Source organism: Equus przewalskii, chromosome 21 (genome assembly GCF_037783145.1).
Source record: "Equus przewalskii isolate Varuska chromosome 21, EquPr2, whole genome shotgun sequence".
NCBI lineage: Eukaryota > Metazoa > Chordata > Mammalia > Perissodactyla > Equidae > Equus > Equus przewalskii.
In genome coordinates, this window is record NC_091851.1 from 33828933 (window position 1) to 33847468 (window position 18536).

The window sequence follows — 18536 nt, forward strand, 5'->3', positions numbered from 1 at the left end:
TTAACCACTCTGCTGTGCTGTGTCTAAGGCCCCTGAGGGGACCTTAGCCTTGCCCATAGCTGAGCACAGGGAGTGCAGTCCACGTTTTGGGGTGAGGCAGGCCTGGATTGGAATCCTGGCTCCACCGCTCACTGATTGTAAAGACATCCTTCACCTCTTGGAGCCTGGGTTTCCTTTTTGCTGAAGGAGGAATAAATGACGATCGGATAACCCTCGGAGCTGTTGTAAGTATAAAATGAGATAAACTTCTTAGAATCTGGCAGAGTCAAATGCTCAACAAACACTAATGCTTATAAAACAAAACCAAACAAATTTCCTTCTCCAGCCCACGGCTACATCCGTCCTGGTTTGTCCTTCTGGCACGATGGCTCTGCTAATAGCAGGGGTGGGGGAGAGAGGGGATTCTGCCCGGCTTCCTGGGCCTTTGGTGAATAGGGAAACAGCCTTAGCAGGAACGAGACCCTGAGCCCGGGCGCGTCCCTGCCATCGGCTCACACTCTGCCTTCCAGGGCTGTGGGCACAGTGACCCAGACACTCAGGGAGCTGAATGCCCATGACCCAGACACATCAGGACAACGAGGGGCGGAGGGAAGGAGCAGGAGGGGTGCTGGGAGCCGGCTTTGAGAGCTGAAGGTTTACAGAGAGGATGCTGGGGCCCCAGATTCTGTGTGATGGGGAGCCTGGGGCGGGGCGGGAAGGAGGGGAACGTGTGCATGCTTTCGTTCACAGCGCCTGCCCATTATTCATCAAAATTTGCAGAGTATCACCCGTGGGCCAGGCCCTGTGCCGGGCAGGCATCGAACTCAGTGTCCAGTGGGACAGACAGACACACACGTGACAATTAGGACAGAGTGATGGGTGCTGCGGTGGGGGAAGAAAGGGCTGTGGAAGCTGCTGTTACAGTCAGAGGAAAGGTAGACCACACCGTTCCATTTCTCCCGTCCACGCCCACAGCAGACATTGCTAATCAACCTCAATACTCCTGCCAAGCCTGGACTGGGCTCCAGAATCCTTCTCAACACAGCACTCCAGGCAGCCACTATCAATTAAATGGAGTTGGCACATGACATAAAGCTTACGTGCTGGTTCTTAGCTGAGACCTGGAGGAGGAATGAGTCAGAGAGTGGAGAGGGCGTAGGGTAGGAGAGGCAGTGCCAGGTGGACGGAGCAACATACGCAAAGACCTGGAGGGGAGACGGAGGGGAGTGTAGAGGTTCAGGGTGGTGGAGTGGGGGCCACATGGCTGGGGACTGAGAGAGGCTGGCAGAAGTCAGAGGAAATAAGTGCGGAGTGACAGACTATGGAGTTTAGACCAAAAAAGAGACTCGCAGGCATCCAGGCAAGAGTGATGAGTGGCCTCACACGGGGGCGGGGATGGAGAGCAATGGATGGAGTCAGACAACTAGGGGTGAAATGGTAGAACTTAGTCATGGATTAGATGTGGAGTATGGGGAGCCGTTGAGAAGAACCCTGGGTTTCTGGTTTGGGCGGCCGGGAGATGGTGGAGCTGTGCCCTCTCCCAGGTAGCAGGCTCTGCTGCCCCCACCCCCACATCCCGACCCTCCCCACGTCAGTGCTCCCTGACGTCTAACTGCCAGTACCTGTGTTCCTTTGCCCACATCTCTCTGGGCCCGGGGCCCACAGTGCCACAGGAAGGGCAGGAGAGTTAATCGGGAGCAGCATCAACCAGTAACTGATGAGAGTCGGAGTATAAGGACTTCAGCTCCCTCACCTCCTGGGTGACGATGCAGCCGCATGTTCCACACTGGCTCCCAGAGGCCCCTGAGGACTAGGCTCTGGCTGCCCACAGTGGCGGCTGGCTTCTTAAAGCACACGGCATTGGAGGCCTCCCCACCCCGTTTCTCTCATGTGCGCCTCTGTCCCGTTTTTTGGGAATCACCTCCCAAAGCGAACTGCTTGCACTCAAATCGCGTCTCGGGCCTGGCTCTGGGGAACCCAGACGAAGCAGAAGGCCACAGGGAGAATCTCAGCGTGCAGGGAGGTCCGGAGAGGAGCTGTTCTTGTGGTCCTTTCTCAGGGGGCTGGAATCCCTGCTCTCTGGGGGACATGGGCCTGCCAACCCACAGTTGTCCCTTTCCATCCTTTGCATGTAGAACCCCGACTTTCAATCAGGCAGAAAGGGCCCCGGCGAAAGAAAGCCCTTCCCCAGCTCCGGGGATAAACCGCAATTGGTCCAACATGCTCAGGCCTGAGGAGGTAAAAGATGGAGGGATTCGAGTCTTTCATAGTATCATCCAGCCACCAAACCATCCTGGAAGCGTCCGTCTCCAGAAATCTTGACAGACACAGCCATTAGATGAGGGCAGGAGTCGAGTGTAACGGTGAAGGGCAGACTCCAAATGCCTGGATTTGAATCCGGGCACCTGAAGCCACTTACTGGCTTTGTGACCTTGGGTAAGTTAATTCACCTCTCTTGGCTTCCGTTTCCTCGTCTGTAGAATGGGGACATTAACAGTGCCGGTGTCATCAGGTTGTCACGAGAACTGAATGAGTCGATACACGTAAAAGCCGTCAGCACAGGGCCTGCACGCGGCTAGTGCTCTGTGACTGTTGCCTCTGGAACGTTATCACCGTTAAGTCAGGGCTTCTCAACCCTAACGTGCACACGAACCACTGGGGCATCTTGTTAAAATGCAGACTCTGATTACGTGGGTCTGGGGGGTGGGGGTTGGTCTGAGATGCTGCATTTCTAACAAGCCTCCCAGGGATGCCGATGCTGCTGGACTGTGGACCATACTTTGAACAGCGAGCGCTGAGGTGGTTGTTAGGCAGTATTGTGTAATCTGGAGCCCAAGGATCTCCACTGACAGAACAGCCCACCCCACAGGGCCTTCCCCAGCCCCGAGACCTGGTTAGGGTGCAGCATTTCCAAAGTTCTCTATGCCTGTCCTTTGCAGCTCTCACCTAACTGCCAGGTCAGAGGAAGACAGGGTCTCTGAGGGCTCAGCCCAGTGTCTGGCACACGGCAGGTGCTCGATCACAATTGCTGAAAGGAAAACCCCTGTGACCGCTTGCAGGAACACACATGCCGGAGCTCCAGTGCTCAGGCAGACCCAGCAGCGCCAGGGGCTGCAGGCTCGCGGGGGCTGGCTCCCTGTGAGCCTCAGCTGGGCTGGCAGGAGCCCAGGGGGAGGACGGTCACACCCCCTCCTGTTTCAGAGCCTGGCATCTGGGTCCCACCAGTGCCCAAAATACCTCCAGAACAAGAAGCCCGATCACAGCTCAATGTCCCCACCTGTCCTTTCTACATCCCTTCCTCTCCCAGGTGCTGGGTGGAGTAGTAGCAGCGGGCTGGGCTCCACCAAGACCCTCCCCTCTGCTGGACACAGCAGCCTCCAACCCACCTGATACTTCCTCAGTTGGGCCCAAGACACCCACCCCAAACCTTTTTATAATCATAATCATCACAGCCCACATTGATCCCATGCTTGCTCTGTGCTATGCACTTTATAGACATGATTGCATACATGGTGCCTCCCTGTATCCGTCAGGATGCGACTGCCCACAATATGCAAACTACCCAACAAACAGTGGCTGAATCAACAAACGACAGTAGTCACAACTAATAATAATAATGCATGCTATATGCCAGTCACGGTTCTAAGTGCTTTTGCAGATATTAACTCCTATAATCCTCACAATGACTCTATTAGCGGTCTGTATTATTACTGTCCCCTTTCTATAGAGGAAGAAACTGGGCTCAGAGAGGTAAAGTAACTTGCCCAAAGTCACACAGCTACTAAGAAGCAGAAACAAGGCACAAACCAGGATTGTCTGACTCCAAAGCTCTGGCTTGGAGCCTCTCTGTAATGGAATCAGACGCTCTGGTCCCTTAAAGCACATTACAGCAGATGATGACAGGAGCCGCCGTCCAAGCACCTGTCATGTGCAGGCATAATCTCATTCCCTGTCACAACACTCTCCTATGCTGCTCCCCTCAGACAAGCCATGTGGCCCCCCTGAGCCTTCACCTGCTCTTCTTTAAGACAGGTCAGGAGCCTGCTGCTGCTCATGGCACCACGGTGCCCTCTCTGTGACCTAGTCCTCTGACCTGCCTATGAGGCCAACAGGCGGGATGTTTACCAGCCTCTTGAAGCTGAAGAGACCAAGGGACATGCCCAAGGCCACCCAGGGGATCAGTGGCAGAGTCAGGACTAGGACTCAAACCTCCTGACCTCCTGAAACTCAGCAGGGACCCACTGCCACCCAGATGCCTGGCATATCTTCCTCTAAGGTTTGCTGCCTTGCCAAGTTTCTCAGGTTGAAGAAAAACTTGTTCCCTTCCTCCTCCTCCTCCTCCTCTCCCTTCCGCCTGTCCTCCTCCTCTTCTCGCCCTCCGGAAATTCTTCCTAGGAGGTGGGTGGAGCAGCAGCATCTGCCAAGGCAAGGCCATTCAGAGAGGCCGGAGAGGCCCAGTTTTGGGGGGGCTGGGGGTGTGAAGGCTTTCAGCCAACAGAAGCCCCCAGCCACAAAGCAGCCAGAAGTGGGAGGGGAGGAGAAGCTGGCGGCTGAGCCCCAGCCCCGGCCCTCAGTGGCTTGGCCGGGTATCTGCCCTGTCTAATGGAACTTTCTGCAATGATGGAAAAGTTCCACTTCTGCACTGTCCGATCTGGTTGCCAAGGGACACGTGTTGCTACTGAGCACTTGAAATATGGCTAGTGCAACAGAGGAACAGAATATTTAATTTAATTTTAATTAATTTACATTTAAATAGCCACATGTGTCTAGGGTCTACTGTACTGGACGGCACGGCATCTAACTTTTCCAAGCCCATCTCCTCACGTGCTCGACAAGGATCCTGATACCCCATCTCTCTCTGGCTGAGGATATCTCATACAATGAAGCCATGTGGTCTCATGGAACAAGCCCCAGCTGAGAGTCAGGACTCCTGGATTCCCGACCTATTAACATGCTGTGTGATCCAGGGCAACTCTTCAACCTCTCTGAGTGCCCTGGTCATCTGCACAATAAGGAAGATGCTTTGGATCAAAGCTTCTTTGCCAGCGATCCATGGATGGGTTTTAGGGAAATCTGGGAACACCCTACCACTATGAGAAGAGTGTGTTTGTGTGACTGTGCGTGTGAGAATGAGTGTGTGTATTTTAGGGTGCCCATGCATGTACTTGTCAGGGGACAGCAGGCCCAAAGCTTTCCCAAAATTCTAACAGGGGTGCAAAATTGCTCCAAAGGTGAGAACCCCCCGTCTGGACTGGTCTTCTTTCTCCCAGAGAGCTTTTCAAAAGTGGAGCTGCTGGACGCCCCTCCCAGAAACGCTGATTCAGCAGCTTGGACTCGGAGCCCTACGATCTGCGTTTGTAATGAGCTCCCAGTGGCTCTGATGCATGGCCAGAGGCGAGACACACTGGCGAGGAGCCAGTCAGACCAGTGTGTTATGACTTGATGTATGTGAAATTCCTTATCAATCAGCAGTATATATTTTTAAAAACCAGTTGGGATTTAAGAAACTAAAAAAGTAAAGAAGAGAGAATAGTGACCAAAATAAAGGTCCTCTCGACCCCCTTCTATATTTACGGACACTGATCCCGGGCCCTTAGCTGCCAACCTCTGTCCTGTGCTCTTTATGAATATCAACCCATTTAATCCTCATAACACCCCTGGGAGGTTGGTACTATTATCCTCATTTTACAGATGAGGAAACTGAGGCACAGAGAGATGACTTGCCCAGGATCACACAGCCAGTGGTGAGGAGCCAGGATTCAAATCTAGCAGTCGGGCACCACAGTCTGTGCTCTACTCGCTCTCCCTCGGAGCTTCCTTTCTTCATCACCCCCTTCTGAAGATGGGGACGACCCAGGAGCGCTGAGTCAATGCCCCTACCAGCCTGAGGCTGCCCCAGAGCCCCGGGAGGGCAGTGCTCAGTCCCTCCTGCCCACACCAGAGACTGTGAGAGTGAAGAGGGCTGGTGGGCAGGACCGGGCCCCACACTCACTTGCCCTCCGAGCCGTAGCTGTTCATGCTGTCCTCGATGGACTCGTGGCTGGCCTGGCGCAGCGTCCGGCTGGGCATCTCCACCGCCAGGCCCGTCTCCGTGCTCCTCTGGATGGCCCCCTTCAGCCTCCGGCTGTCCCCTTCTGGGCAGAGAGGCCAAGAGAGATGGGGAGAGAGACATGGGATGGGAGGGGACAGAGAGGCAAGCCGTCTGGTTAGTGTTGCAGTGGCTGGTGGCTGCCCACCGTTGGCCCCCACCCCTCGTCCATCAACCTCCTCCTGGCACCAGCCTCACCTGCACGTGCCCTCCCTGGGGCAGCCCTGCCCTTCACACCCACCCAACAAGCAGTATCACGAGTCCTGTTGACGGATTCACTGCCATGTCCTTTTTCTCTCCCTTGAACTCACTTCTCCCCTGCAACCTTCTCCAAGTCCCTTCTCCTCCTCCTCTCCAGGTACCATTCGTGGAGCCCCTACTACTGTCATACTCTGTCAAGGGCTTTGCATGGATTTAGACCAGGGTTTCTCCACCTCAGCACAACTGGCAGTTTGTCCAGGATATTGTTGTCAGGGGTGCCCTGCGCATTGTAGGTCTAACAGTATCCCTGGCCTCGACCTACTAGATGCCATAGCAGCACCCTCCAGTTGTCGTGGTAATCAAAAACGTCTCCAGACATAGCCAAATATCCCCTGGGGGGCAAAAATCACCCCTGACGGAGGACCACAGATTTAGATCATTAGCTCAGAATCCAGACTGCCCGGCTTTAAATTCTGGATCTCTTCCTCACTGGCTGTGAGATTTTGGGCAAATTACTCAGCCTCTCTGTGCCTCCATTTCTTCAATTGTAAAATGGGAGAATGACAGGCTTATTATGAGGACAATGGCCCTCTGTCCTTGCTAGTCCCTCCCCTTGAACATCCTCTTTCCTGCTAGTAGCTCACTCCTTCCCGTCCACCTCGATCGAACGTCATCTTATCCGAGACCCTCCTTGCATTCTCCGGCCCCTCTTGCCCCCTGCCCCTCTCTGCCCTATCACCCTGCTTGGCTTTCTTCCTAACACTCACCACCCCTGATGTTGTACACTGTTGGTTTACTGACTAGCTTCCTCCACATAGACACAGAACTTGTCTTGTTGACTGTTGAAGCCCCAGGACCAAGGCAGTGTTCAGCCACTGCAGGTGCTCCATTAATAACAGCTGATGAGCGAGTGTCTGCCTGAGAGCGGTCCTAATCCCCAACCGCCCAGGAGGGGGATGCGCCTGCTCATCCCGCCTTAGCACCGAGGACACAAGGCACAGAGGTTAAGTGACTCGTCCATGCCCATACAGCCAAGTGGTGGCAGAGCCAGGATGTGACCCCAGGAGGGTCTTTTTACTCCCTACTCCACAGCCTGGTGATCAAGGTAAGCGTTCCACCTCCCACCACCCTGTAGGGACTGTGGGTTTGCTAGGGGAGGGGGTAGATCTTTACTGGGATCTTCCCCACATCCCCACAAAGTCTGAGATGAGCTAGTACACCTCTGGGGCTTCCTCGGTGCTTGCTGAGTGACCTACCAGGAGAAAGCAGCACCATCATAACCCTGCTCGGCAAGGGGGAGCTGGGTCTGCATGCCAGGAGACAGGCCTCCTCCTGGCTCAACAATTCCCTGACTTTAAGACACACACACACACACATACACACACACGCAGAGATACAGATGCTCCGTGTGTGTTTCTCAGTGTGTGCCCACAAGTTTCTCTCCCACACGTATCTGTGTTATTCAGACACTCAGATGCCCACACACTCAGAAAAACACACAGTAACACACACACACACAGAGGAATCTATGTGCAAAGACACAGAGTGTGTTAATGTATGCCTGAGGATCGATATTTGTGTTTCCATGGGTCTCCAAATACCTATCATTCTGTGTTTCTGAGGCTAAATGGGTATATGTATCTGTGGGTGTGCCAGACACCCACACACACCTCTGTAAGAAGTATATGCCAACCCACTCAAGAAAGCACAGAGAGAAACTGACACTGTACATTTCTGTGTGTGTGCCACCCTGGGTGTTTCTGAACACGTGGGGGGACATGTGTGTCCCTGGGTCTGTGATTCCCTTCATTCATCATTTGTTCTTTCCCTAATTTGTATCAGCAACCGTCCCTCCTAACCATTTCTATGTTTCTCTGTGTACAGCAGATCCAGAGACATAGAGAAAGATCCAGAGACACATACCACATGCTCACTCAGAAACACAGCCACAGGCACAGAGAGACGTTCCTCCATTCGCTCACACACAAGCACAGTCACCCATCCAGGGACAAACACCCCCCTCAACTGGGGATACGGACCCATGACCTGGCACCACGCAGGCAGGCTGCAGATACCTGCCTGGGCTTTTTACCTCCCCGTGAGCCCTGTTCTGGAGCCCCACACTGGCTCGTCTCCACCCACCAGGGTCTGACACATTTCTCCTGGAAGGGGGAGGACCAAAAAGCATGACAAACAGCTCAGTCTCCACGGGGGCTGAGGAGGAGGTGTGGAGAGGTGTGCTTCACGTCTGCGTGGCATTCTGCAGCCCCGGAGCATTTCACATGCAGTATCCTACGACTTGGGCCTCAGAACAGCCCTGCCCCACTAGCTGAGACTCGGGCAGGCCGGGTAGCACTCGCTGTTGAGTGGGCTAAACGAGAGAACATTTACCACAGCCTGGCACACAGTAGGTGCTAAACAAAAGCAGCCACAGCCACTGCAGAGAAAGACCTCCCAATGCACCCCAAATCAGCCCACACCAACTGTCTTGCATGTTCCCCAACATGCCACCCTCTCTACCTCAAGAGTCCCCAGTCTGGGGATCACAGTTGTACCCAACCGCATTGACAAGGTCCACCATCTGACCTCAGCCATCCAACCCTTCGTCTTGTCATTCTTGCCGACTCAGTCACAGTCCTCAAAGTGACTGTCCCAGTGCTCTCCTACTCCCCATTCCAGAACCCCATCCATCCCAACAGATGACCTTTCTCTCCCACTGGCTGAAAAGATATGTCTCTGTGACACGCTGTTTCTCATTTCCAAATTCCACCATCCTCAGACCTTTAAACCTGCCTCTCAACTTTCCGCTCCTCAGAGAGGAAGGGGTGATCCTTCTCCTGGCCAAGGTTGACCCACCATCTGTTCTCTCCATCCTACCTCTTCCCACCCTTGCTGGGACCTCCTCCCTCCATGTGTCCTTTCTGGGCCTTGAATCTACCTCCTCTTGTCTGCTGGCTCTTTCCACTCCTCCTCAAGCCTGCTCACCACCCTCTTCGACCAACAAACTCCTTCAGAGAGCAGCCTCTGGCCTTCAGGTCACCAGCATGCAGTCTCCACTCTTGAAGTGTGCCTTCCACCCCACCATTCCATTCACACGGCGAACCAAACCAGTTTCCAGTGACTGCCTGTGACCACGTACAAGGGCCTCATCTCAGTCCCCAACTCCTGAAGCACGGTGCTTCCATTCACTCAACAAACATTGATTGAGTGCCTTCTTGTTCAGTGGGGAGCCCTCATGAAGATGTTAGACACACTTCTGAGTGCTGGTCTCCACTGATAAAACACACGGATGGGAGACAGGGAGGAATTTCAGCCCCTGCTTCTGGTCCATAGGGGCCCAGAAATAGACCCCGGCCTGATGCACAGAGTGGACAAGGGTGATGCTCCACCCACATCCCCATTCATTTCCCTCCTTCCCACTTTTGTGAGGCCCCTCCACACTGGCTTCTGAAAGTGACTACCTGCCAACATTTCTCTTGGTGTCTTTAGGTCTTCCTTTGAGCTACCGAGCCCACTTTGCCCCCACATAGGCAGAGGCAGAAGTGCCTGGGAATTTATGACCCTGGCCCCCTTAGTCTAAGCCTAAATGGAACAGGAGAGTGAACTCTCAGGTCAGAACTCTGAGGCAGAACCCGGGCTCCCCAGAAGCCCTATGGGAGGGGCTGAACCGCCGTCCATGAGACCTGCCTGACAGCATGTCCCTGCTTGCTTCCTGTGTCACCGGTCTCCTGGGGGGGGGGGGGCGGGGGGCCTCTCCTTCATACATCACCTGCACAGGAATCTCATCTCAGGGTCCTTTTTGGGGAAACCTGACCTATGACACCTGGCCTAGATGGCACCCTAAGGAAGTCAAAGTTCAAAACTCTTTGCACAGGTTGGTTCCAGAGACACAGAGAAAGATCTGGAGACACATACCACATGCTCACTCAGAAACACAGCCACAGGCACAGAGAGACATTCCTCCATTCGCTCACACACAAGCACAGTCACCCATCACGATGGCAACACCATTCCCTCCAAGAAATGTGGTAAGAAGAGCTGCTGCATAACGACTGCAGGCATGGAGTAGGGCCAGCCTCCCACAGGGATGGCTAAGGGAAGCAAACGCATCATCCACGGCCGTCCCAGTGCTCCACTGGACATGCTTGGAGTTTGAGTCCTGTAAACTTTGGGTACCACTTGTGAGACTGCCCTCGAGGCTGGCCTGTGATGTACAAATAAATGGAGTTTGGATGACCTATTGTTGGCTACCCGCTCACACTCACTGCACCCGAAACTCAATCTGCACAGCTTGAATTTTCTCCTGCAGGGTCCTAGGTCCCTCCTCTCCCAACTTGCGCGGAGTATGTGTGTTGAGGGGGGCAGTGGGGAGAGGGTGTGTGGACACCTGGAGTCCTGCCAGGAGCCAGTAACAACCTGGGGTACCAACACCACTGTGTGCCAAACACTGATGCTGGGGATAGAACAGAGAGCAAGAGGCGTGTGGTCCCTGACCCCATGGAGCTCATGGTTCAGAGCAGGAGGTGGACATTAAACAGATGACCACACTGATTAATCACAAGTGTGTTAAGTGCTCTGCGGAACAAGCACAAGACGTAACGATAGTACCCACTGGCGGGCCAGTGGCGGTGGGGGGGGGACTAACATAGGCTACTGACTACTTCATCCTTTGAACAACAGTCACTTCAAATTCCTCCTTCTTGGACTTCCTCGATAGTGAGCCGAGTGGATCTCCTCTCATTAGTCTGACCACTGCCCCATCCCTATATGTTAGGCTCCCCCCATTCAGTCCTCAAGCTCGCTCTCTCTCTCTAGATCCTCTCCCCTGTGGATTTCATCCCCCTCCCACTACCTCTGGACCACTCAAAGCAAATGAATCTTCGATCCCAGTCTGTGGCCCTGAACTCTGTCCAGGGCAATACTTCCAACTGCATTTTGGATATCACCACCTGGAACATGAGCAGCCTCCTTGGATGCAAGCTGGCCAAAACTAAACCCATCCCTGGCCTCACTTCTGCCAATCAACTCGTTCTGATTTATGCTCCCAATCTTCCCAGCCACCCAGACTCAGAAGCCCCCAAGGACCTCTCTGACTTTTTCCCCCTCTCTCATCAGATTCCAGGTCTCATAGTCCTTGTCCTTAATATCTCTTATATCTCTCCCTTTTTGTCCATTTTCACAGTCAACCACCCTAATTACCTCTAAAAAGTCTAAACTATTTTAACAGCCTCCTAACCGGTCTCCCGGCTTCCAACCCACTCACCCAACAAGCTATTAACAGATTAACTATCCTAAATTACCACTTCAGATCCAGCTATTCCACTCCTACTAACTCATTCTACACAAATAGTCATAAAAGTACACAAAGATGCGCATGAAGAGGTTCCCCACAGTATGTTCACAGCAACGAAATGCTGGACTTGACTGTCTATCAACAGGGGACTGGCTTAATAATGACACATTCCCACAACAAAATACCGTGTAACTGTTCAAAAGAATTATCTAGGGCCCGGCCCGGTGGCGCAGTGGTTAAGTTCACACGCTCTGCTTTGGTGGCCTGGGGTTCGCAGGTTTGGATCCTGGGTGCGGACCTAGCACCGCTCGCCAAGCCATGCTGTGGCAGCGTCCCACATAAAGTAGAGGAAGATTGGCACAGATGTTAGGTCAGCAACAATCTTCCTCAAGCAAAAAGAGGAAGATTGGCAACAGATGTTAGAAAAAAAAAAGAATTATCTAGACCTACAGATACAGTGACATGGAAAGATTGCCTCAACATACTGTTAAGTTAAAAAAACATGTTGCAGGACATATGTAAAACATAATGCCATTTCTATGAAGCTATAGATAGTTTTTATATAGCTTTATCTTTATATTTATGCATAGGCACAGAAAAACCTGGGAGGATATGAACCAAACTGTTAATGCAGAATAACTAAGGGAGAAAGACTGTTAGAGGAAGTACGTGAAAAATTATTTTTTGTAGCTTTTAAATCTAAGTAGAGAGAAAGTGTATAAACCTCAAGTGGATAGCTTGACGAATTTTCACAAAGTAAATCCATCCGTGTAATCAGCACCCAGATGAAGAAACACAGCATTACTAGGGTCCTCAAAGTCCACTTGTGCCCAGCCCTCCAGTCTCTAACCGACTCCACAAGGGTAGCCATTATTCTGATCTCTAACACCAGATATTAGTTTTGCCTGTTTTTAAATTTTATAAACAGAGTATGGCCATTTTTTTTTGGCCTGGCTTCTTCTCCATAATATGCTGATAGTATAAGATCCATCCATATTATTGTGTGCAGTGGTAGACTGCTCACTATCACCACTAAATAGTATTCCACTGTATGAATATACCACAATGTACTTATTCAGTACAATTGTGATGGAATAATTTGATTTTTTTCCATTTTGGGGCTATCAGGAATATGTTGCTAGGATTACTTTAGTGCATGGCCTTTGGTGAACATTTGTACCCATGTCTCTTGGAAATAAACGTAGGCGTGGAACTGCTGGGTCACAGGGCAGGTATTTTCTCAGCTTTAGCCAACACTGCCATCAAATGACTTCCCAAAGTAGTTGTGCAATTTACACTCCAACCAGCACATCGGGAAGATTTTACTTCTCTTTTGTATGCTTCCATGTCTTTTGAATTTTTTATAGTTAAATGTATTAATTCTATAATGTAAATGAAGGTAAAATATAAATCTATAAATAAACCACAGCTTCAATCATGCCATGATTTCTATTTAAAACCTTAGAATGGTTCCACATTGCCTGCCAAATTAGGTTCAACCTTCGCACTCAGGCATTCAAGACCATTATCTGATTCCCACCCCATCTGCTCCTGGTTCCCCCACATTCTCTATACCCCAGCCCAGTGGGCACCTCATTGCTCTATGTACATCCTTAATTACTTCTGCATCCTGGTTTTCTCTCCTTTACTTTCCTCCCTTCCTCACCTTGCCTATCAAAATTCTAACCACCCTCCAGAGTTAAGCTTTAAATAACATCTATAATTTATCAGGCACTTGCCAAACTCTTCAGGCTGTTGTGATAACTAAATCTAAGAATAAAATAATGTCATAATATAATAACATTTAATCTCCAGGATTCCTAGGTGGGTGGCGGCATACAGTAGGCACTCAATAAAGATGACTATTATTAATATTATTATTATTATCACTGTGCCAGACACTATGCCAAGTGTTTTACATAGGTATCATCTCACTTAATTCTCACAATAAACTGTGAGATAGCTACTACTCTATTTTACAGGGGAAGGAAATGACAAATAAGAAGGTTAAGTAACTTCAAGGATACACACAGCTACTAATGGCACAGCTGGAACTCAAAGCCAGGTCTTCATGACTCCAATCACCATGTTTTTAATGAAGCGCTAAACTAAACTTACTAAGCTCTACCACAGAATTCAAATACTGTCTCTTCCACAAAGACTTCCCTGATCAGACTCCTCGAGTCCCAGGGGCACTTCATCTTCACGTCTATTGGGGTATCTATCCCACTACACCTCGAAATACAGTCTTCAGTCAACCTAGCTGACGTCAGTGTCTACAGTGGAAGCTCGTTCTGCGTTTACTTCCCTTCAGCACCTAGGACAGCACTCACCATTACCCATCCCACTAACAGTGTGTTCGACTGAATTGGCTTTACTTTTAGGATGTGTCCCCAAGAAAAATGCAAATTTTCCAGTAAAGAAAACAAGTAAATCTCACTCAATTGTTTATACCTGAATACGAATGTGTTTAATGTAATTTCTCCCAAAAAGTGTTCGTAAGGAATAGGATGATAAAGTGATGATAACGATAAATTATTAGAGTAGATACCATTATTTTTAGCACTTACCCTGAACAAGCAACTATTTTACATATATATATATATATATATATATAATTTAACCATAACTCTGAGAGTCAAGTATTATTATCCAATTCAACAAAAGGAACCAGGCTCAGAGCAGTTCAGAAATTTGCCCACGTTTACACCAGACAAGACAGAGCTGGGTTTTAAACGTGGGTCTTTGTGAAAACAGATCCTATACTCTTAACCACTAGAGACCCCAGGAATGTGGTGGTGGGAGGGAGAGGAAGAAGGGAACATATCTATTCTCCACTTTGACATTTTATTGAAGTGCGTCTTTACAGCTTTGTTTTCCAGATGAGGAACCCAATGCTGAGAGAGGTTATGTGACTTGCTCCAGGTCCCCAGGCTCTAAAATCCCTAACCATGTCACTGACCAGAGAGTAATGTCATCTCTGAGAGTGGCCCACTCCAGGTCCATGTCACAGCCTGTGAAGGCCCCCAGACACAAGAGCTCTGGGTCATGGGGTCATTTTAAACTAAGATGAGAGAAGTCCCATGGTCCCTGGGGCTCACTGCTTCTCTGTCCTATAGCCACTGCCCTTCATGTCCCTCTGGAATAAATACCTGGAGGCTGCTGCCTCTTCTTCCTCTCCACGGACGAGCTATTCCCAGTGACTTCAGCCTCACATGCCTCCCTTGCCCAGGTCTTAAGACTCATCTGAAAATCAACAACTGAGCTGACATTGAGGCACTCAGGCCTCCATAGCCCTGATGTTGCCTCTGGCTGTGTCTCAGGACAGGCCAAGGAAGCACAATCCCTGATGTGAGGGGTCTTTTCCTTCTCCCTCTTCTCTCTAGAGCTGTCAAAATCTGCCTTCCTTTAAAACCAGAGAAGATCCCATTTGGAGGAACTTAGGGGTCATCCTGACCAATGCCTTCCTTGTGTAGAGAGGCATCTGAAGTCTAGAGAGGGGCACGAGTCAATGACCATATTGGTATTAAACGTCAGGTTTCCTAACTGCCACCCTCTCAGCTCCTCTTCACAGTGAACAGCCATTCACCAATATTTCTGGAGCATCTTCAGGAGGAGCACAACCTAGGGGTTAAAAGCATGGAAAATGGAGCCTGATAGCCTGTGTTGTAAAGCTGGCCCTGGTCACTTATTAGTAGCGTGATCTTGGGTGAGTTACTTAAACTCTGTGTCTCAGTTTCCCCCTCTTCAAAAAAGTGGAAAAATTAATAGATGTACCTCACAGTGATTTATGAAGATTAAACGAGTTAATATTTGTTAAAAAAAAAAAAAAAGTTCTTAGAACAGGGCCGGGCAGATAGTAAGTGCTATGTAGTAAGTGACATATGTTTGTAAACTCATTAAGTAGAATGTGTCTCCATGCCTCCTTTTGGGAACTCAAATTCAGGCCTGCTCTGCATCACCAGGATCACGGACGTGGCTCACACCCTCACCTTCTCTTGCCGATTCTGCAAGAGTCAACTAACTCAGAGGCTGCCAAACACCTGCTCGGAGGCCAGTGCCAGTCAGACAGCTTGGAATACGTTGGGAACTTAGTTAAAACACAGATTCCCCGGGTTCCTCTCCTGGGGATTCTGGTTTGGTAGGTCTAGCTGGCGCCTGAAGATCTCAGGTGCCTTGAATGCTTGGTCAGGTGGTCAACCTCTCCTTTACCTGGTGTCCCCAGCACCAAAGCATCATCTCCTTTCAGTTCTCTACTCCGTGGCCCGCAAGAGCTTTCTAAAACTCAATCCTGAATATGTCACCTCTTTGATTAAGAATCTTCAACAGCACCCCATTGCTTACAGAATAAATCCCCAAAGCCTCAACACCACTGCCTTTCTGATCTGGTCCCAATCTACATTTCCAGCCTCGTTTCTTCCCCTTTTCCCTAATATGCTCTATATTCCATTCACACTGAATAATTCAGGTAATTCCAAATATTTCATGTGATCAGCTACCCCTAAATGTCTTACCCATCATCCTGCATATGAAATTTTCAGCATTCTCTTTTCTTCGAGGGAAAAGTGCTTTTAAAAACAACTATTTGTTGAAGTATAATATACATACAGAACAGTATACAATTATATAGTGTACAATTTTAAGTATATAGCTTGATGAATATTATGAAGTGCAGTCATCTATAGAACCAGCACTCAGATCAAGAAACAGAACGTTACCAATGTCCCCAGAAGCCCCTCATGAGCAGCAATTACTCCGCCTTCACGAGTGGCATTATCCTGACTTCTAACAGCACAGATTGGTTTTGCCTGTTTTGTAATTTTATATGCATAGAATCATCTAGCATATCTTATTCCGTGTCTGGCTTCTTTCACTCGACGTTGCTTGTGAGTTTCATCTACGTTGATTGTTTCATTGCAGTTCATTCATTCTCACGGCTTTATTGTATTACACTGTGTAAATATATCAAAATTATTTTCATCCTTTCCATTGTTGATGAGCATTTGGGTAGTTTCCAATTTAGGAATACTACAAAATAGATATGCCAAAGACAGTCTTGTATGCGCCTTTTGCTGGCCATTTGTGCACATTTTTCCTCAGCACATACCTGGGAGTGAAATTGCTGGGTCACAGGAAGTGCAGTTGAAATATTTTTTAAATGGGTTAAGCATGATGTGGACTGCAGAGGTTACCACATTAGATTATCCTTCAGCAAGAAGCAATGTTCTGAAGAAATGAGGCTCAGCACTGGACTATTTTGGGAAGAAGGATGGTGGGGAAACATGATTACTGTCTATCTGGTTCACATTTATATTCCCCAAATGTAATATTTGTTAAGTGAATGCATAGATGGCAGACAGCATCCAGGACAGGAGAGGAAGGAGTGAAAAAGACCTGGAACACAGTAGGCATTCAATGAATGCTGGCCTTTATGATTAACCTCTTCAAGGGTCAGTGGTCAATGGCTCACTGATACCATCTCTCATAAACTGTCATTATTTCACGGATTCTAAGACAAATATTTTTCAACATCTCTGAAATTAAGATACTAATGACAACCAATGGCATGTCAGAGTTAAATTCTGTCACGTTTTATATCTCTTGGTGGTACGTAAAATAAAGTTGTGACGTGCAGTTGAAGGCTTCGTAGATGCTGCTAAGTACAGTAGCCAAACAGCCAGATGCACGGGAAGCTGTCCGTGGTGCTGACCAGGCGCTGAGGCCTGGGCTCGCCTGGGGCGGAGGTGGCAGCCCACAGCGAGGGGAGACCTCAGAACAAGGCAAACCAATCCTATGTTTGTTTTTAAACAATCCCTTCCCACAGGCTTGCTGATGTCTCAGATTCCATCCTTCCACAGAAAGACAGGAACTCCCACTTAGTGAGCGCCCAGAGCCTATGACAGGTGCTCAACATTACTTCATTTAATGCTCACAACTACTATTGAAGGTAAATATTGTCTCCATTTGCAGCAGAGAAAGCTGACTCAGAGAGGTTAATGAACCTGGCCAAGTTGGCAAAGCTGTTAGCTGGGAGCATGATCCTGGCTCAGTGTAGACCAGAGTGTAATTTACCCTTTAGGCTCCTTCACACTGGGGCGTATGTGAATTCCTCAGACCTATTTGCAAGAGGATTTGAAGTGGGAAGAGGGAGAGATCATGAAGACACAGAGATGAAATGGGTGGGAGCAAGGGAGGCAAAGGGCACGGGATAAGGATTTGAGAACACTAGACAGGAGAGTGAAGGTTGGAGAAGATCAAATGGGTAATGGATATGAATGTGCTCTGTAACTCTAAAGTGTTCTGCCCCTGGAATGAAACGTATTCTCACTTATCCAATGAAATATACTCTTACTGAGCTCATTTCCTATGCAGGTTTTTCTTGGCCCTGGGGATTCTAAAAAGACACAGTCCTTGTCCTTAAGGAGCTTATAGTTAGCGGTGGGGGAGGGGAGATCACATAGATAAGTAATTATCACTCATTCAACAAAACTCTTACTAAGAGCCTATTCAGTGCCAGGGCCCTTGCGGGAGATGCATAACACAGATGAATTAAACCCAGACCTTGCTGAAACTCCCAGTCTACTGGGAGACAGACGAGTACAGGGGCGATTATAACACAAGGTGTTATAATTACAACACAGTATGGTTCAAGGGCAGAGATATACATGGAGTATTATGGGAACTGAGGAGAAGAGTAATTAATACAACACCGGAAATAGAGGCAGGGTCTGGACTGTAAGTAAGATTATTTCAATGCTGGATGGTACACAATTGCAAATAAAATCGTAAGATTTTATTGCAGATGCAAGTGCTACCTTCTGAGAGTTTACAGCCGAAGTTATACTGACAAGTGGAAAACACATAGGGAGAAGGTAAAATGAGGAACCAAAATGTAAACTGAGGACAAAGAGTTCTGAAAGCAAAGTAAATACATTTGGGCGAGGGGAGGGCCTATACGCAGCAGGGATGGTCAGG

The 18536-nt window shown here is 49.3% G+C and overlaps 1 protein-coding gene across 2 annotated transcripts in view; it reads right to left on the minus strand.

The window, feature by feature from the left end:
• RIMS4 (regulating synaptic membrane exocytosis 4) overlaps window positions 1–18536 on the minus strand; it is a 126934-nt gene that overhangs the window by 15571 nt on the left and 92827 nt on the right. For both annotated transcript variants that reach the window (XM_070588396.1, XM_070588395.1), the window contains one exon: window positions 5972–6110. In XM_070588396.1, the coding sequence (XP_070444497.1) occupies window positions 5972–6048 (77 nt within the window). In that variant the 5' untranslated portion in view covers window positions 6049–6110. The remainder of the gene's footprint in view (window positions 1–5971; window positions 6111–18536) is intronic.